At 43.3% G+C, this 21142-nt stretch overlaps 1 protein-coding gene across 5 annotated transcripts in view; it reads left to right on the top strand.

Annotated features, from left to right (window-relative positions):
* SETD2 (SET domain containing 2, histone lysine methyltransferase) overlaps positions 1-20295 on the top strand; it is a 70387-nt gene extending 50092 nt beyond the window's left edge. Inside the window, exons 14-22 of one of the 5 annotated variants that reach the window (XM_089533787.1) lie at positions 2813-2861; positions 5998-6163; positions 8222-8900; positions 9571-9705; positions 10542-10681; positions 12729-12840; positions 17123-17203; positions 18041-18142; positions 19342-20294. In XM_089533787.1, coding sequence (XP_089389913.1) covers positions 2813-2861; positions 5998-6163; positions 8222-8900; positions 9571-9705; positions 10542-10681; positions 12729-12840; positions 17123-17203; positions 18041-18142; positions 19342-19503 — 1626 coding nt within the window. In that variant the 3' untranslated portion in view covers positions 19504-20294. Of the gene's footprint in view, positions 1-2812; positions 2862-5994; positions 6164-8221; positions 8901-9570; positions 9706-10541; positions 10682-12728; positions 12841-17122; positions 17204-18040; positions 18143-19341 lie in introns of those variants that run through there. The other 4 variants (XM_089533786.1, XM_089533788.1, XR_016281983.1 and 1 more) reach the window with 4 other exon arrangements.
* Positions 20296-21142: the final 847 nt, after the last annotated feature.

Below are 21142 nucleotides of genomic sequence, written 5' to 3'. Positions count from 1 at the left end.
CTTTCAATAATGTAGTTTTAATAGCTGGAAGAATGCAAGGAAGAGCAACATCATGAAAATAAATCATAGACAGGGAGCAACCTGAAGTAAATGCCCTCATAACTGAAATAGTAGACAGCTTTTGTTCTGGGTAACGTCATACATCTAGAAGAGTGGTTCTCTGACTTTGGTCCTCCAGGTGTTTTGAACTTAGGTTTCCAGAATCCCTGATCGTTGCCCAAGCTGATGAGGCCTCTGGGAGTTGGAAGTCCGAAATCCTTGGTGGACCAAACATTGAGAACCTGCCCTTGAGACTTCAAAGCAGGTGGCACATCACCATGTTTAAACTGCAAAGCATTCTGGTAGCAAGCAGTTCATTAAAACATTTCATACTAAATAATACCACAAGTAATTAAAATTTCTAAAACAAATAACTGAAACTATTTCAATTATGAGTTTTACCTTTTTTTGGTATTGTTTGCTATGAACACTTCCCTTTTAAATTTTTTGATAATCCAGTAAAAAGAAAAACCTCTAGTCCATGGCAGCTTACACACTCTGCTTCCTAAGTTCAATATGATGTATCTATAAGAGAGTCTATGGCGGGTTACATACTGCCGAGAAGTGGCGCTCTCCTGCCGCTTGCAGTGTCCGGGAGCTGCAGCTGCCACACCGCACGTCTCCTGGAAGCTCCGAGGAAGGAGTGCGGAAATCGCGCTCCTTCCGGGGCCGGAGAAAAGGCGCACTATGCGCCGTGGCGCGGCCTCAATACGTCACAACTGTGCCGCCTCATGTGGAGGCGGTGCGGTCGTGATGTAATCATGGCAGCGGCCATGTGGAATGGCCACTGCCATTTTGTGTGCGTGGAGCGCGTACTAGGATTAGGGGGGTGCGGAAGCACCACCCCTTCCTGACCCTAGTATGCGCTCGTCGCGTACTTTCTGGCGGCCTGTAACCCACCTATAAGACAGAGCTGGGGGACCTCTGGCCCTCCTGAGGCTCGAAGTTGGCCCTCTGGGGTTCTCCAAATGACTGTGCTCTCTTCACCATAATACCATTCTTGGATCAATTCCCAGCTTTTGTATGGACTATGTTTTTCCATTCTAAAAGGATGGAATCCTCTCTTAATAGTACTGAAACGGCAATGAAAGCTTTAAAATAAAACATGCTGGGATTGTTCTTGTGTTCCAAGATATAATAAGTTTGAAGTCTGGCCTTTCTTGGTTTTCTTTTAGTAGTGACTTGTTTTCACTGATGTGGGCTCAACAGTTGTACTTTGAGATTGTTTGAGACAGAATGCCTGAGAAAACCCATCAAATTATGTGACCATGTAATCTGTATTTGACCACATGCCATTTCTTTCCATCTGTTGCTTCCCTCACTCAACCTTTCCAAAATCTTTAGTTTTAATTTGAGTTTTTTAACATCACAGTTAATTGGACTTTAAATCTGGCCCTTTTTTCTGAGCCTCAGTGAGAATGGATGACATTGGTTTGTTTTCTTTTGTTGCTGTGTGCCTTCAAGTTTTTTTTTTTTGGACTTATGGCGGACCCTGTCATGGGGTTTTCTTGGCAAGATTTGTTCAGAGGAGTTTGCCTTCTTTGTGGTGTGCCAAGGTCACCCAGTAGGTTTCCATGGTTAAGCTGGGACTTGAACCCTGGTCTCCAGAGTCGTAGTCCAACGCTCAAACTACTACGCCATGTTGGCCCTCTTGTTTTCTTTGGTGAGGCACAAAACACAATACTTATTTAATGTTAAATTCAAAACTATGCAGCATTCTGAGTTCAGCTCATGTACCATAGTCTTTCTCACTCCATAAAAGTCATCAATGGCAGTAACATCCAGGTATGCTGTATTTACTCATGTATAAATCTAGAAATTTTAATTTTAAAAAATCAGCCCAAGAAACCTGGGTTGATTTATCCATGGGTCAATGTAAGTAAAAGGGTAAAGGTAAAGGTAGTCCCTTGACATGAATGTCTAGTCATAACTGACTCTAGGAGGCAGTGCTCATCTCTGTTCCTAAGTCAGAGAGCCAGCGTTGTCTGAAGACGAATCCGGTGGTCAGGTGGTGAGCATAGCTTCATAGAATGCTTTTACCTTCCCACCAAAGTGGTACCTATTTACTTGCGTTTGCATGTTTTCGAACTGCTAGGTTGGCAGCAGCTTGAACTAGTGATGGGAGCTCACCCCGTCATGTGGCACTTGGGCCTCAAACAGACTCCTACTCTCTCTATTGCAGTGCCACTTCTGGCTTTTTTGAATGTTTGGGCAGGAAAATAATGACCACTATTTTTTGGCAATTCCCCTCAAAGGAGCACTGAGAGAGTAGAGGGGATTGGTGCCTTTTTAAAGGTTCTCCCAAGATATGGACTAAGCTCTCCCTGTTCACCCCTCTACTATGAGAAGGGGAGGGTTCCTTTTTTGATAAGAGTAGATACTGTACCCGATCTCTTGCCTTTACATACTTTTTGACAAGTGCACATTTTCTTATCCCCACCAGTGCCTGGTCCCCTCCCCACACATCGCACAACCACTATTTCCATAGTTCCCCTCTTGTCCATCCAGTCTTTAAGGTGAGCACAAACAGTTGCACCTGCTGGAATTTTGTAAATTCTTTGACATCATTTTTCTTTCCTTCATCCTTTACATCCCAAGGCTTGAAATCTTTTCTTGGAAAGCCTCACATTTTGTCCCTGGGAAGGTCAGCAAAAGGGGCAGAATTCTGTCATGATGATATGCTTGCCCCATACCTTCATATGGTACAGTTGTGTGAATGTGTTTGCCTAAGTTGACAGCAGAACCTGATGTAGTTCTTGTGTTGTATTTTTAGGAGGTTTACAGGATCCCAAAGAAGAGTCAAGTGGAAAAGGAGACCACTGGTATGTACTCAAGTGTTAGCTTTTCTTTCCTAATTTTTTTAATTGAGAGGAAAGACATGGACTACAAAAACATATACTTGTGGAAAACCCTATTGCAGCATCATACTAGTGGATATAGAATATGCAGTTTTCTTAAGAACACTCTGATTTATCAGCGCTGGTTCAGCTTGACAGGAAAGTTTCCTTGTCCTGCCAATTCCCATGCTCTTGCTTCAATGCTGCCTTCCTATGGCTGTGCTGAAATTCTATAGTGTGGTTTGACCTTGACAGATTTCACTGGGACAAAACCAGACCTTAGGAAAGTTACTTTTTTGGACTACAACTCCCAGTAGAGGATTCTGGGAACTGTTTTCTACAGAGTAACATTTCCAGGCCCTGGAAGAAACCAAAGCTTATTGTGTAATCCACACACAACGATTTTTGATTCAGTATATCCATCTGGAATGTGACCTTCCTTTTTTCTGCTGCCTTCTATTTTACCAAGTGTTATTGGCCGGTTACAGACCGGCACTTGCGGACGTCCCATTTTAAAAAAGGGGCGTCTCTTCTAGACGCCCCTGGCTCTAATACGGGCTCTGTCCATACAATATGGCGCCAGCCGTTCCACACGGCCGGCACCATCTTTACGTATCGGATGCTGTGCATCCGAACGTGTCGCGGCGCCTGTGACATCGCGAGTGCGCCAGCGGCGCCTCACGACGTCATTAGGGCGCCGCAGAAAGAAGCTCAATTTGGAGCTTCTTTTTTGCTCCGCAAGGGAGCCGCGCGGTGTGGCTGCGACGGCTCCCTTACGGAGCAAACGGCGGTGGCGGCAGACCGCCTCAAAGCGGTGGTCTATAACCCGCCATTGTCTTTTTTTGTGAGTCTCATGATACGGCCAAAGTATGACAGTTTCAATTTAGTCATCTTGGCTTCTAGGGTAGAATTCAGGCTTGATTCCCTCTTTGACCCATTTGTTTGTCTTTTTGGCTGTCCATGCATTCTTCTCCAGCACCACATTTCGAATGAGTTGACTTTCTTCCTATCAGCTTGCTTCACTATCTAGCTTTCTTCGCTATCTAGTGTGACCCTGTTGGTGCTTCTAGACCTCTCAGCGGCCTTTGATACAGTAGATCATGACATCCTCTTGGAACGCCTGGGAGAGTTAGGAATCAGTGGCACTGCACTCCAGTGGTTCCGGTCCTCCCTCTCAGGTAGATTCCAGAGGGTGATGCTCGGGGACAGTCGCTCCTCGAAAACGGAGCTTAAATGTGGTGTCCCTCAAGGCGCCATACTGTCCCCAATGCAATTCAACATTTATATGAAGCTGTTGGGAGAAATCATTCGCAGACATGGGGCAGGGTGTTATCAGTATGCTGATGACACCCAAATATATTTCTCCATGTCCTGATCAGCAGCTATGACAACAGATGGCATTTCTCCCCTCAATCAGTGTCTTGAGGCGGTAATGGGCAGGTTGAGGAAAAACAAACTCAAGCTGAATCCAGACAAAACGGAGATACTTACAGTAGGGGCCCCCAAATCCCAGGTATAGGGTTACAACCTCCAGTCCTAGATTGGGTCACGCTCTCCACAAAGGACTGTGTTCGCAGTCTGGGGATGCTCCTAGATCCATTGCTTCACATGAGAAATCAGGTGAACGCAACGATCAGGAGCGCCTGTTATCTGCTCCGGCTGATACGCCAGCTGCGCCCTTTTCTGGAAGTAAAGGACCTAGAAACTGTAGTACATTCACTGGTAACCTCACGACTTGATTTCTGTAATACGCTCTACATGTGGCTACCCTTGTGGCTAGTCCGGAAACGTCAACTAGTGCAAAATATGACAGCAAGGCTGGTCACCGGAAAAACTAGGAGTGACCGAATAACACCCATTCTAAAAACTCTTCACTGGCTGCCTATTAGTTTCCGGGCACAGTACAAGGTGTTGGTTATAACTTTAAAGCCCTACATGGCTTGGGCCCAACCTATTTGAGGGATCACCTGCTCCCATATAATCCTCCCCGCACCCTCAGGTCCTCTGGGAGGAATCTATTGCAGCCTTTAAAAACCTGACTAACTGCTCCCTCCCAATTGCTCCCAAACTATGGAATGGACGGACGGATGGACGAGATCCGTCAAATTGCCAGCTTAGACAGCTTTAAGAAAGCTGTCAAGACGGAGCTCTTCCAGCAGGCCTTTCCTGAATAAAAGTGCCCGGCCACAGAATGACTGCCCCCCACATCATGTATTAGCCCACCGCTCTGTTCTTGTTATATTTTTTGTTGTGTTTTTAATAGATATTTTAATCTCCAATTTTAATTGTAACATGTTTAATCCTGTTTTAAGGGGGGGAATTTGGGAAATAATGATGTGAATGTGGATATTTTAATGTGTTGTGAGCCGCTTTGATTGTCTCGTCACAAAAAAGTGGGATAAAAATAAAAGTTTTATTTATTATTATTTATTTAGCTTTCACAACCATACATTGAAATGAGCAATACAATGACATGGACAGTCCTATTTTTAGTTATTTTATTTCTTCCCTGCCTCTCCCCATGGCTAAAGAAAGGGTACAACCGAAATTAAAACACATAAAGCCATTCCAGCACATTAAGTTAAAGTAGATAAACATAGGACACATTAAAATCGTCCAACATAAAATTTAAAACATACTAATTTAAAATTCATGGTTTAAAATTGACTGGGTAGGCCTGCCAGAAGAGGCAGGTCTTTAATACTGTTTTAAATTCAGACAGCATGTTTAGCTGTCAAATCTGTCCATTCCACAATTTGGGGGGTGGCTAATGAAAATGTCCTCTGGGTGACAGTCAGTCTAGTCCTGGCTGGTTGAAGTAAATGTCCCCAGGGGACCAGAATATATGGGACAGATTCTATGGAAGGAGTAACTTGAGTATTCAGTAATACCAAACAGTGAACTAACCAGTGTTAACCGTGTTATCTCATGGGGTTCAGTGAGGGTTACACTTACACAGAAGAAAGACTTAAAGGTACTTACTGTGATAACTTTCTGTCTTGACCAGGAATTCTTGGGGATTTCTTTCTCCTCCCAACTCATTTCCCAATTTTGGGGCAGAATTAAGCCCCCAGTGGATGATGTATCTGTGCTAACAATGTTTGCCCATTTCTGACAGCAGATCGTGGGCGAGAGTCAACAGGTCGAGACCCAGCTTCTGTCCCAAAAAACCTGAGTAGAGAACGAGACCCCGAAAGACAAAGTCAAAGCAAGGAAAAGAAGAAACGCAGGGATTCTTTGTCACCCCCATCAGCATATGAGCGAGGCACAAAGTGGCCAGATGACAGGTATGTCATGCTTCTTTTTAATGTTTTCATTAAAGGCTCTTTGCAGACATATTTGCAAACATCTATTATGCACACATATGTTATGGAATGAAATTATTATTTTCAATCCAGGCCCGCTTTCTCTTGTACTTAACGCTTAGTAGTTAATTGTATTTTGTTTCGTTAGGAACTCTTCCCTGTTTTTCTCAAAAACACGCTTTGAAGATATCTGTTTTTAATGTGTCTCTTAGTAATTTAATGTAATTTATTTATTATTTATTCATTTAGAGTATTTATACCCCACTCTTCAACCACAAAGGCTTCTGAAACAGCTTACAGTTAGTTTGAAAGATCCTTGTCCTTACTTTCTAAATAATACAAGACACACAAGGAAAAGGAGATGGCGGAGTAGAAATTAAGCAGATCCTGGTTGCTCTTCTAACCCTCAGAGGCCACAGCAGTGGCAGCTGGAATGGAGGGAGCGTCTCTCACCAGCCATTGGGTCACAGTCACGATGGGGCTGTGTCTGGCTGCTCTTCTGTCCTCTGAGGCCATAGTAGTTGCAATTGGAATATGGACCAAGGAGCTGTCACCAGCTGCTGGGACCCAGGCACAATGGCTGTTAGGAGCCCACTTACCTGACTTGCTTCACTTCAGCCAGTTGAAAGCCAGGTCTTAGTTCTGCGAAATATCAGAAAGTGGCAAAATTGCAGAAAATTACAAAAGCAATGTGCATGTTACCCTGTGGATGGCAGCTCCAGTCTAACTACAGTGCTACAGTACTGTACACATTACATTCGGCCCTCCACATTTGCACCCTTTGCATATCTGATTTCATTAATATGTTCTCTTTTGGAATCTCAAGAGTTCTTCAAGTGTGACTCTATGGTCAACTTCCACCAAAAGCCATGCTGGAAGACCTATAAAGTCCTAAAAAGAACACTTCTCTAGGCATTTGTAGATCCTCCAATATAATTTCATGGTCAACTTCTGGATTTGTGGTTTTTCCACTTTCACAAGGGCCCTGCACCCTTAACCCCAGCAAATGGAGGGTCCACTATACTTGGGTCCCTTTCTAGAAGAAAGGCAGCATAAAAATGAAATAGATAAATCTGTACAGGGCAAATTATTTGCTCCCTTTCACCATTGCAGCATATTTTCTGCAATATATTCACCAATTCGGTAGTTTGTATTGTTTGCTGTGTGGGCTAATTCACCCAGTGCATTGTATCTGGCTTGTGCTCTTTTGTTTTATAGACTGTGTGAGCTGATCTGTGAGGTCATGTGTTTGAGCAGGGACTTGGAATAACTATCTTTCAAACTTGGATGAAAGAAGGCTGTTTTATAATAAGAATGCCTTGTTCTAGTATGTGGAACTAGGAGAAAGGAGATTGCTTTTATTCTGCAACTATATTAGATCTTGGATATACTGATAGACTTAAGGTCTACATTTCCACCACCTTGTTTTGCCTGTGTATCTTGACCATATACAGATTTAGATGTAATTTAAACATAAGAACGTGTCGAGTAACTACAATGCATTTGATATATAGGTTGAGTCTCTCTTATCCGAAAAACTTGTGACAGGAGCAGGTTTTAGATTTTGAATATTTTTGGATTTTGGAGTATTTTCATATACATAATGACTTACCTTGGAGATGAGACCCAAGTCTAAACATGAAATTTCATTATTTGAGCTACCCTGATTAATTGTCCAACAATGGTGGAATTTGGAGGATTTTGGAATACGGGATAAGGGAGACTCAAGCTATATTACTTTTTCACAGCTCAAGGTGCTTTACAGCCCTACAGGATTTCAGTAATTCTTAACAACAATCCTTTAAGGTAGGATGCTGTTATTACCCTGTATTCCAAATGGGTCAGGTGTATAGTTGAGTCTGAAAGAATAGTGATGTACCTAAAGTCATTTAGTGAGTTCAGAGCCAGCCACTCCACAATTTGTCTCCTGACTATCCTGAGAGCATAATAGTGAATGATACAGTTCTTCCCATATCAGTTAAGGAATTAATCAGGAGTCTAACCCCCACACTGTGTCATTCTGTTTCCTTTTCCTCTCAGGTATGACAATGCAGCCACAACCTCCAAGAAGAAAGTCCGGATCAAGGACCGCAACAAGCTGTCCACAGAAGAACGAAGGAAGCTCTTTGAGCAGGAAGTTGCCCAGCGTGAAGCCCAGAAGCAGCAACAGCAGCTGCAGAACCTTGGGATGGCTTCCCCTGTTCCCTATGACTCCTTGGGCTACAGTGCCGCCCATCACACCTTTATGGGCTACCCCCCTGGCTACCCCATGCAGTCTTATGTGGATCCCAGCAACCCTAATGCTGGGAAGGTGCTACTCCCCACTCCAAGCTTGGACCCTATGTGCTCCCCTGCAACCTATGAGCACCCTCAGACTTTGGTGGGGCACACAATTGAGCCCACCCTGGCTGCCCCCCAGCCGGTGCCCATAGTTCAACATGTAGCAACGACCCTGGAGGTTTCCACCCCGCAGTATGTAGCCCAGAGTGACCCTGTAGTCCACCAGGAACAGAGTGTTGCGGTCTTGCCGGTGCCAGCCACAGGTACAGTGCAAGGACAGAGCTACGGAGTCTGGGATTCCAGCCAGCAGACTGTAACAGTGCAGCCACCTTATTCTCCAGCTCAGTCACAGCCAGCCATTTACTACCAAGGGCAGGCATGTCAGACAGTTTACGGAGTGACATCGCCATATTCTCAGACCACACCACCAATTGTACAGGTACGTGTCCTGGTAAAATAGCACCAAGAGGAGTCCAAGTGACCTGTCCTTCATGGGACTTGGAATAGTTTCCTGTCATACTGTCTGGGAGGAATTCTATGAGTTGTAACTTTAAAAAAAATTGACCCAAACTTTGGATCAGATTGTGGCCTGTTTGGCACTGATAGTCCCAACTAGATTTTTTTCATTAAATCAGCAAGCTTTACAAAAGTGTTGACTCATTGTTCCATTGATTTACTGGATCTCCTGTAATTGGATTACTGATAGGAGTCAGACCAATTAATTCATCTAGTCTAGTGCTGTCCATACAGCTACTCAAAAATCTCTGGCATATAGTTCTTTCCCAGCCTGATGTAAATTGGAAGTGCTAAGGAACTGAATATGGCACTTTTTTCATGCAAAACATGATTATTTTGAGCACTGGCCCTGCTTTTGAGAGCAGACAGCATTTTTTGAAGGAAGGAACATTTTGCTTAAGTTGTCCTCCATCCATTGAATAAAATGAACAATGAAGATGCGTTGTTTTTCTCATCCCTTCCTTTCCCAGCCTGGAAAGGACTCTTGTCATGGGGAGTCCTTCTGGTATCTCCTCCCTCTTTGTTCTCAGCAAGCAATTGCCCTTTAAAATAAGCCGATGAATTCCCCCAACTGCTTTTGCTTTTCTTTATAGAGTTACGCACAGCCAGGCCTTCAGTATATCCAGGGACAGCAGATTTACACTGCTCATCCTCAGGGTGTTGTGGTGCAGCCCACAACAGCAGTAACCACTATTGTAGCGACAGGACAGCCCCCACCTATACAGCAGGTAAGACTGGGTGTGATGGGGCCGGGTGAGCACTTGTTTGATCTTGCCAGAGGTGGAAGGGGTAGCTCTTGAGCAGATTGGAAGAATCCTTTAAAAATCCTTTACTCCCATAAGTTGCAAAGGAAAAAATAATTGCTGAGCTGTGATAGAATGTTGTGGCAGAAGGTGGCCAGGATAACACTGAAACCTTCTCCCAGTTGGTGTATACCAGAATGAAACCATTTAGTGCAGTTCTCTTCACCCTTGCCATCTGCCTGCCTTCAGAGAGGAGTACAGTTGTGCACAGATGGAGACAAAGTTGCGTAACTGGAAGCTGTATTTGGAAATGGGATTTTAGGTCAAGGAATATTTGAATAGTTGAATGAAAAGTCTAACCACCATGTATGACATTGTGTCTGTTTCTGTAATTGTGTGTGTGTGTGTTTTCAAAATTGAAAACGTTATCAGCATTGGCTCATGACCATCTCTGTAGTCTTATATTTTCCCCACTGTAACCAGTCAGATGGTCCTGGGATTGATTTTTTAAATATAAGACAGCAGAAAGTAGATAACAAGCATCTTTCTTCTTCAGTTGCACTTGGCAGCACTGTAACTATTACTACCTCCTCAGATTGGTTTTAGTCAGGAAAGAGAATTTTACAAAAGTCAGGAAAAGTGATTGAATTGTTCAAATAATCATAATATCCTAAGTAAACTGCTAATCAGAAAGGCTGCCAAAATGTGCTTGCTCACTTTGCTTAAGAAAAAAGATCCACTTTTGTCCGTTTGGTGATTTAGCCATCTGTTCCTGTTGTTTGATATGTTGCCTGTTTGCTCTGCTCTCTTGCCACTTTCAGCCAGAGCTTGTGGTGACCAACAATCTTTTGGACCTGCCGCCACCATCTCCCCCTAAACCCAAAACCATTGTCCTTCCTCCCAGTTGGAAAACAGCCCGTGATCCGGAGGGGAAGATCTATTACTATCACGTGGTCACAAGGTAAGGGGCCTCTTTCCACAAAAGCTTTAAATGCTTGACATATTCCACATGGTGTATCTCTGCAGTTGGGAAATGCAGGGTACATCTGCCTGGTGACTTTGAAGGAAAATGGAGATCTCCAGGTTATGGACCTTGGAAACCTCACAGGTCCCATGTTCCTGAGACTTCATCCTAAGCTGATCCCTGCCTGTATTCTAGAGGAAACAGTGCTGACCTTGGGACCAGTATAGCCTTAATGAGAGAAAATACAAGGCATCTACTTTGTTTTGATGGTATTATTATTATTATTATTATTATTATTATTATTATTATTATTCCATGATTTTCCCAGTTTGAGACTCAAGGCAGCTTACAAGAGTTAAAACAATCATAGTTGAAAATTCACAGAATAAAAAAGTTTTAAAAATCAGTGAAACCATCATAAAATTAAAAGCAGTTAAATACACACACTACTGCATTTAAAAACAACAACAAGTTAAAGTCTAGCACATTATATAAGGCCTGAAAACAGTTTCCAAGGACCTGCTAGAACAGTGATGGTGAACCTTTTACAGACCGAGTTCCCAAACTGCAATCCAGACCCCACTTATTTATTGCAAAGTGCCCCGTCCCTCTGGCTTTCTAGTAAGAAACTCTGGCAAACTCTGTGCTAGGACAAAAGCATGTGTGCCCACAGAGAGGGCTCTGAGTGCCACCTCTGGCACGTGTGCCATAGGTTCGCCATCACTGTGCTAGAATTAAGGGTTTTACCTACTTGCAGAAAGATAGTAAGGACGGTGCCAGTTTCTGGGAAGGGAGTTCCAGAGCCTGGGAGCAGCCACCAAATGTACTTGTGGGGGTGACTGGACAGAGATAAGGGTTTTCTCAGAATATCTCAAAATTCGGGCACATTCCTATGGGAGTATATATGCTCTTTTTGTAACCTGGATCTGAGCTGTATAAGGCTTAACACTTTACCAACTGAGAGGCTATTGGAAAGTTTCCTGGGAACTCTCTCTCTATATTTTAAATATGTAATTTTATTTTTTAAAAATCTTTTGGTTCCAGTGGAATTTCTCTTAGGCTGGAGCTCAGTAGTTTTAAGTGATGAATCCTAGAGTTGGAATGGACCCCAAGGGCCATCCAGTCCAACCCCTCTGACATACACGAACTCACAGTCAAAGCATCCCCGACAGATGGCCATTCAGCCTCTAGTTAAAGACCTCCAAAGAAGGAGACTCCACCACTCTCCGAGGAAGGAGTGTATTCCACTGTTGAACAGACCTTACTGTCAGGACGTTCCTCCTAATGTTGAGCTGGAATCTCTTCCTGTAACTTGCATCCATTGTTCCAGGTCCTATTCTCTGGAGCATCAGAAAACAAGCTTGCTCCATCCTCAATGTGAGATCCCTTCAAATACTCAGACAGGGCTATCATATCACCTCTTAACCTTCTCTTTTCCAGGCTAAACATATTTAGCTCCCTAAGTCTCTCTGCATAGGGCATGGTTGTGGTTGCCGCACGCTGGACAAGCTCGTTCAAAATAAAAACCTTTCTGACAGCTGCGTACATACACCACTTCACAAAAGGCACTTAAATGACAGCTGAGTTTGGAACCAATCCTTCCCAGCACCCTTCGTTTGTTTTTCCAGTCCCTTCTTCCCTCAGGATTGGTACTAAATTACTTTAAGAGGAATCTGATGTTCAACCATCCAGAACTAGCTTTTTTTGCTCTGGAGAATCACAGCAAGGGTGAGCTGTTGCTTCCTAGCCCTGCTCTTAGGTTTCTGGGAGGCATTCATCTTCCACTGTGTAAAACAAAACATTAGGCTAAGATGGCCTTTAGAGGTGCCCTTAGATGGTGGCCTTAGATGGCCTACAGAGTCTTTCCAGATCACACATCTGGACAGCATTTGGACATTTGATTATTTATTTATTTATTTATTTAGTGCTGTAGATTCTTAGTTCCTTGGTACAGTTGGTGCTTAATGTAGTATCGTGGGGCCCTGCTTCCTTTTAAAGCCAAAGTGACCTTTCTCATGTGTGACTTGTGGTTGTCTTTTTGTAGGCAGACTCAGTGGGACCCTCCAAACTGGGACAGCCCAGAAGATGATGCCAGCCTTGAACATGAAGCTGAAATGGACCTTGGAACGCCAACCTACGATGAAAACCCCATGAAGGTAAATTGGCATGGTTTGCAGATGAATGTTTGACATCATTGCCTGCAGGGCAGCAGCCCTTCATGGTTCTCACAAATTGAGGATGGGACTAGGTTTCTTGGCCAAAGTGATTTAACTTCATTAGAAGTTACAAAGCTGATGTGGTTAGCACTGTTGCATAAAACCTAGAGAGTGGTTTTTCAATTTGACAGAACATGTTTGTACTCAGGTGGCAAACCAGAATCAGATTATGGTTTGAACTGTGTTTGCAAGCCAAGGCTTGTATTAGGTAGGATTTTGTGTAAAGGTGTAATTAGGCAATTCTATTTCTAGCCATTGCTCCCCCTCTTGACAGCTTCCTCTGAGTCTACCTCAAAAGATCAGATTACTCAGTAGATGGAAAGTAGAAGCAGGATTGAAGCTCTGAATCAAGCTCAAACCATTGTTTGGCTACTATAATATCACTGTATGTAAACTTAGGCCCGTTATAGACTGGCTCTTCCGGTGCCCCGTCACATGCTAGGGGTTGGCCAAGGACCTAGCGTCCACACCGGCCTTGCCCCTAGCACGTGACGAGGGCATAAAGATGGCGGCGCCCTATACACGGGCGCAGCCATCTTTACGTGCTGGATGCATAGCATCCGCACGTCGCGCACCGGATGTGGCGCGAGTGCGCGAGTAGCGCCTTGCGGCGTCTCATCCGGGGTGGAAGAAGAAGCGCCATTTCGGCACTTCTTCTTTGCTGCGTCCGAGAACCGCGCGGTTTGGATGCTGCGGTTCCCAGACGCAGCAACCAGCAGTGGCGTGAGACTGCCCCTTCTGGGCGGTCTGTAATGCGCCTGAGTCTTTATTTTGATCCTTTTCTTTAAGAAGAGATATAATTACAAAGCATTTTTAACAAACTATGCAGCAAGGAGGGGTGTTACATAATCCTCCAAATGTTGTTTGGCTGCATCTCCTTGCCAGCATAGCTAGTGGCAAGGCATGCTGTGAGTTGCAGTCCAACAGCTTCTGGGGCACCACACAATTCACCTGCTGTGCTGGAGATACCAATTGGCATGGCAGTGTGGATTGTAAAATATTTCACTTAGATTTGAGGGTTGGCTTTAGTGATCTTCTCCTTAGTTCAGAATTTTATTTTCTCTTCTGTAGTTTAAAAAGAACAACTCGTTGTTCCTGGACTGTGTCAGCAAAAACATACATCCTTTTTCTTTACTGTCATTTCGTCATTTCTGGGGCACTAAGATGAGATTGCCATGTTTGCCAGGGTTTTTCTTGCATCTTGTATATGATTTGAGAGACAGAATTTAAGCCAAAGCCTTAATGAAAGAACTGCAGGCTTAAAATGACACCATCTTAACTGAAGTACCTGTATCTTGATTGGTTGCACTTTGTAGCCATAACCGCAGTTTGAGAGCAAGAAGTTGGGAGGGTTGAAATTCCCTGTCACCCTTCAGGAATGTTTGGATCTAAAATTGCCAGCACTTTGTGGCTGTTGGATTGTGACAGGCAGGATTTAATCTTTTGTAAATGGTGCGCAGCTCAGTTTTTAAGTCTGGTAATTCATGCTAGGAGAGTCAGTGTGGCGTAGTGGTTTCAGTGTGTTGGACTGTGACTCTGGAGACCAGGATTTGATTCTGTCAGTGCAACTGCTGGGGTCCAACAACCACTGTCAGCAACTCAAACGAGTCCTGGGGTTAAATCAGACCCTTGGAGCAGAGCTGGCAAATTTCCAGAAGCCGAAGCGTGGCTCCAAAGTCCAATTGGGGTGACAGCAACTGGATGTCTTCCAGGAACTGCAGCAATGCAGGAATCTCCGGGGACACACAGCAAACCGATGCTATAGCTTCTTCTGATAAACCACCAGAGAAACTAAGGCGGGGTACATACCGCCACTTTGCGGCGCTCTGCCGCCGCCGCCAGTAGGTCCGCGGGGGAGCCGGAGCATTCACACGGCCCGACTCCCGCGCGGACCGAAAAAGAAGCTCCAAAATGGAGCTTCTTTTTTCGTCGCGTTTGCGACGTAGCGAGGCGCCAGGGGCGCGCTCGCTACGTCACAAGCGGCGCGACGCGTACGGACGCTCAGCGTCCGATACGCAAAGATGGCGGCGCCCATGTGGAAGGGGCGCCGCCATTTAGTACGTATTCTATACGTACTAGGGTTAGGGGGGTGCGGAAGCACCGCCCCTTCCTAACCCTAGTACGTATAGAAGACGTACTAAATGGCGGTATGTATCCCGCCTAAGTCTCCTAAAGTGCTCTTTATTCACAGTGCTATTATACAAAACTAGATCTCTAAAACTCCAAACCATACCAATCCAACTCCTTCTACAAACCCACACCACACCCTTGCAACTCCTGGGCTTATATAGTCTCCAGACCATGTGGTCCCCCAAACCCAGTGAGTTCAGGTGTGTAACCATGTCATGTGTCTCCTGTGCAATCTAGACACATGGTTTCATCATCCATGGCTACGTGCACTTGGGCATTGAAGTGTCCTTGAGCCAATGAGCTTCAGCTGTGCTGATCAACCTTGCCACTCTGCTGAATGCTCATGGCCAAACACACACACATCAAGCATTTCCCTGTGTGCTGTGTTTTAACCCTTCAAATCCCTGACAGATTCCCAGTTCAGCCATGAAACCCACTGGGTGACCTTGCGCAAGTGACATGCTCTCAGCCTCAGGGAAGGACAGTGGCAAAACTCCTCTTAACAAATCTTGCCAAGATGAAACCCTCATGATAGGGTCGCCATAAGTCAGAAATAGCTTGAAGGCACACAACAACAACAACAACAACAACAACTATTCTTATTAGCTCACTTATCATAGAACAACATTAACTATATTTAATATATAATTGAATTGTTCAGTTGTTTTAAACATTAGATGTTTTATTGGGCATTTGTACTGTTTGCTTTTCATCGAATGTGTCTTAATCATAGGATTTTTGTCTGTTGAATGCAAATAAAGACATAATTATATAGTTCTGTCTTGTGGTAATGGGACTGAAAATGATAAAAAGAACACACAGTGCAATGGACTGTGCCACATAATTGTATTCATGATGGCTTGGTGCCAGAAGTCCTCTCTTCAGAAATACAGTGAGACCAATGCACAAATTGAGGTGTGGATTTTTCGTCTGAAAAATTAAAGCGTCTTCCTTGTAAGAGGAGAAGCAGAAAGGTGTTAAAGGCCTGCAGTGCAGTTCACAACTGCCCTTTTAAACTTTTGCTGCAGGAAAAGGCAAGGAGTGTGGGGTTCCCTTCTCAGATGTCTCCCTCCTCTTCGCCTGGAGCAAAACATACTTCTGCTCTAACAATGCCAACCTCCAAGTTCAGCGTTGTGAATTACCTGCTTGCCAAATTGAGCTTTTTATCCCCTGGGGGACGGGGTTTCTTTCTCAACAACCCATTGGTAAATAGAGGCCATTTGCATCTCTTTGCTTGAAATAGGGCTTCCATTTTCAGGAATCAGTCCAGAGGTTTCAAATCGTAGGCCATGTTCAGGGATTGGGGCCAGTGGACCCAGAGAATTGCCTTGCTTTGCTTTGCTGGCTTGTTTTTGTTGAACCCATGAAGTCAAGCACCTGAAAGAAAATGCTATTTTTTTTCTCTGACAAGTTAATAGAAGTTCAGTGATACAGTTCCAGCACTTGGTACTCTCAAGGCAAGCTGTAAATCCCTTTTCTGTTTTTTAGACATAAGGCATATGACAAGATGGACTTAAAAAAATTATACAGGTTGAGTCTCCTTTATCCAGAATCCCCAAATGTTCCAGAATTGCCCAGATGGGTGGCTGAGGTAGTGATACCTTTGGTTCCTGATGGTTCAGTGTACACAAACTTACTTTAAAACATTGTATAAAATTACCACCAGGCTAAGTGTATAAGGTATATGTGAAACATAAATCAGTTTTGCATTTAGTCCCATCTCCAGGATATTTCATTATGTATGTCTATACCAGTACAGGTGTACAAATCAATAAATCAATAAATCCAAAACATTTCTGATCCCAAACATTTCAGATAAGGGAGACTCAACCTCTCTGTGGGCTTTTGAGAAGCTATTAGTGTTCTCTGTTTGACTTTTCAGTTTTGTATGTAGAATTATCTGCTAAAATACACCCAATTTTGTACATGCATAGAATTATCTTGTATGTAGAGTTATCTGCTGTAACACACCCAATTTTTAAATTGTTTGCTTCTTGTAAATAAAAAAGCATTGAATAAAACTTGTATTTCATCCTCATTTTTTAAAGTCAACATTACCATAAATAACTTCCATATTTCTGTCTTTTCTTAGTCTTCCAAAAAACCCAAAACTGCGGAAGCAGACACTTCTAGCGAACTGGCAAAGAAGAGCAAGGAAGTGTTCCGGAAGGAGGTGAGGCTATGCGGAACTTTTGGGGTTGGCAAGTTCCACTGCTTCTGCTTTGGTGCTGGCATATTGGTCCCGATGTTAGGAATCCTCTCCATTCCTTTTAATTAGCCCATGAGGAGTGCTTGGTAATGACCCAGAGGAGTGGGAAATGTACATTCTTGTGGCAGCTAATCATTTCAACAAAACAGTTCTCTAAATTGGTTGGTTATCACCTTTAAAGCCCTACATGGCTTGGGCCCAGGTTACTTGCGGGAACGCCTCTCCCTACACAATCTTAGAATAACAGGGAAGAACGTATTAGAACATGTTCCAACTAAGCTCATACCGACTTCTCAAAGAGCTTTTACAGCAGCCGCTCCAAAACTATGGAATGACCTCCCAGGAGAGATCCGTCTTATTACCTCCTTAGATTCTTTCAAGAGGGCACTTAAGATGGATCTCTTCCAGCGAGTTTATCCACCCGACCTGTTGTAATATCATCATTATATCACTGGACAAATTGTTGCATTACCACTCGATGGACCTAGTTCTATATTAACTGTACTATTTTATCGATGTATTTAAATGTATTTTAAATGTATTTTATTCTGATGTATTTTTTAACTGGTTGTAATCCTGCCTCGATCCATTTGGGAGAGGCCGGAAAATATAAATAAACCATTATTATTATTATTATTATTATTATTATTATTAAACGAAATTGTAAACATATTTTTGGTTAATTTGTTTTCTCTCCCCTTCCCCCCATTCTTTCTTTTCTTCTTCCTCTTCTTCTTCAGTTTCTTGCCTCCCAACCAGTCTTCTCTCAGTGTTTAAATATTGTCCTCCCTTTTTCTTCAGATGTCTCAGTTCATTGTACAATGCCTGAACCCCTACCGCAAACCAGATTGCAAAGTGGGACGGATAACCACAACTGAAGACTTCAAGCACCTTGCACGAAAGGTATCAAAGTACATTTGCAGAGGATGTGACAAGAACTGGACATGAGCCCTGGGATCCCCAATGCTTAGAAGCTCTTTCATTTCCTTCCTTCCTTGTCTCATCTTTCTCCCAGTATCAAAGGCAGATCACAATATAAGTTAAAAAAAATAAATACTGTTAGAACAATGGATAATACTAAAATTAAAGGGTAACTAAATAAACAACCATATCAAAATGGCAAGATAAAACATAATAATGGTGATAGAAATATAGCATACCCCAGTTAATAGCCTTCTGTAGTGACCAGATAACATGCAGAGGCCTGGATGAATAACAGTGTGGAAAGGGAGCACATAGGGGCCAGGCTAGCCTCCTGTGGGAGGGAATCCCATAGCTTGGGGGCAGCCACTCACCAGCTATACCTGTGAAGCTCGTGGGACCAAAAGAAATTCCTTCTCTGAGAATCATAAAACTCAGGCAGGCTCATGCCAAGAGATACAGTTTTCCAGATAGGCTGGATCTCAGGTGTATACGGCTTTATGGGTTGTAATTAGCCCTTTGAATTGTTCCCAGAAATGAACTGGTAGTCACTGAAGCTGTTTCAACAGTGCAGATATGTTTCCTATAATCAACCCTAGTAGGCATTCTGGCCACAGCATTTTGGACCTGCTAGTGTTTCTGAAGCTGAGTGCTTTAAAGTAATCCAAATGCAGTGTAATTACAATCTGAGTTGGAGAAAATCTCCAGGTTTAGCTCTTTTTGAACAGTAACCCAGGGGAAAGGAGGCTCCGTCCAGAACAGAAGCATCATTGCCAGTTGATAAAAACTTAAATAAAGAGAAATGGCTGGCAGATATCTCTGAAGCCTAAATTCTGAATTTTCATCCAGATTGGTAAGAGTTTCCATGGCAAAACCTCAGCAGATCCCCACAAAAGACATAGTTGACAGTTATTCATACAGATGCCTTCATCTTCTTTTTAATCTCATTCAGCATTTTAGTCTCATTTGCACTGAGGAGAATGAATTGGTTGACTTGTGAATCTTCTGCTTTTCTCCTGAACCTTGCAAACTTTAGAGGGCACAGAATGGCAGAACCATCCTTGGAATAATGGGCAGTACCTTGTCTCTGCTTCCTTGCCCGTCACACACACTTCTTTCCCATGGACTACAGTACCTTGTAATCTAATCTTTGTGTTATTTTCTCCTCTCCTCCCCTACAGCTAACTCATGGAGTGATGAACAAGGAGTTGAAATACTGCAAGACTCCCGAAGACCTGGAGTGCAACGAGAACGTGAAACACAAGACGAAGGAGTACATCAAGAAATACATGCAGAAATTTGGGGCTGTTTATAAGCCCAAAGAGGACACTGAATTGGAATAGTGGCTGCAGGAAAGAGTCTTTCATTATTCTTTCTTCTCGGAGCCAACCTGCCATGGATGCTTTCTTCTTCTGCACAGTATTTCTGGCTGCATGGGGGTTGCTGTTTGGAAAAATGACCCCACCAATCTCATGGTATAGATGCCCTTCTCTGCATGCCAGGTTTCCAGAGACCAGGCAGAGGCAGGAGGGAGAAAAAAGACAGTCACACAACGCACCCTGACACCTGGCTGTGGCTCATCAACATCACACCTTGACCCCTGTTTGCAAGAAAACCCCATACTCCCAATCTGGCGGTGCTCAGTTTGTCTCCTGTTCAAGATCTGTATGATATTTTAACGTATATGTGAATATATTGATGATTTTCTTTTCTTTCCCCCCTCCTTTTAGCCCCAACATGTGTTGATATCATGGGAACACTTTGTAAGAATAGTTCTGAGGGTTTTTCATTTCCTCCTCTCTCTTTTTTTGTTTGTTCTGTTTTTGGTTTTTTTCCCCCCAGATTTTTTTGTTGGTTCTTTGCAAAGTTTCATCTGTTATCATGTAAATATTTGCGAACAGGCTGCCTCAGGGTTTCTGGCAGGCCATGTGCTATGTTGATAAGATTGATTTTACTGCTTAAATCATTTTACTTTATCCAATTTTTACTGAAGTTTTTATGTAAAAGAAAAAAAATTAAAAAATTAAAATGGCAATGAAAGAACAAAACTAGCGTTTAAACTTTTCACCTGGCGTTTGGAACAAGTGGTGCCTTTCTCAGAGGAGGTCGCTGGCCTTGTCAAAATAGGGAAGAAGTGTGTTAATCTTCAGTTTTGAAATGTCTGTAGCTCATGAGACTTCTTAATGCATCATTAACCAACAACCACAGAAGTTGTTTCTGCTCAAAGGTTTAGAGAGTCTTATGCATGAGAAAAGAAAGGCAAAAGGGATTGGGAGATTAGTGGGTTTCTCTGTGCCTTTCTGCATGCCATCAAAACACTTCTGGTCTCTGCCCAAAGGAGACGGTTGTGTGTCTTTTGTCATGCTGGAAAAATCCGTTTGGCAAAAGGCATTCTTTTATGACCGTCTTCCTCAAGGAAGGAGAATAAATGTTACAACAGCATGTAGAGAGGTACGGGAAAAGCCACAAATCTCCCAATCCCTTCCACCGTTCCTTTCTCATGCAAACAGAAGTTGGCAACATGTGTATTGTGTGTGGCTCCATTCTGCACATAGTGGCCTGAACGTCTGTGTATCCATCCACACAAAATGGCTCCTGACAAATGATCAAGCAAACATTTCCTCGCAAATGGACTGTGTCCAATTAAAGACAGCATTCTTACCAATTTAGGTACATTGCCATTTCATCCTTTTTACCCAAAAAGCTAAAAAGATTTAGATAAAACCTCCATGCCGTTGTATTTCCGATGTCTGTGTATGGTTAGAAAGTTGGCCAGGAAGGAAACAACAGGAGAAGAATTGACACAGGAGAGTTCTACAAAAAATGACTTGAAGGCACACAGAAACAGCAACAATAATATATATTTCTTACCCACCTCTGCTCTCCCCATGGATTGAGGCAGGGATCAATAGCAGACCAACAAATATGCATCGATTAAGACTGGTTAAAATACATCAGTTTAAAGGAACAAATAAGACACAC

This window comes from Sceloporus occidentalis, unplaced genomic scaffold (assembly GCF_023333645.1).
Source record: "Sceloporus occidentalis isolate IW3139 unplaced genomic scaffold, rSceOcc1.0.p SCAF_7, whole genome shotgun sequence".
Classification (NCBI taxonomy): domain Eukaryota; kingdom Metazoa; phylum Chordata; class Lepidosauria; order Squamata; family Phrynosomatidae; genus Sceloporus; species Sceloporus occidentalis.
This window is presented reverse-complemented; position numbering and strand designations above follow the sequence as displayed.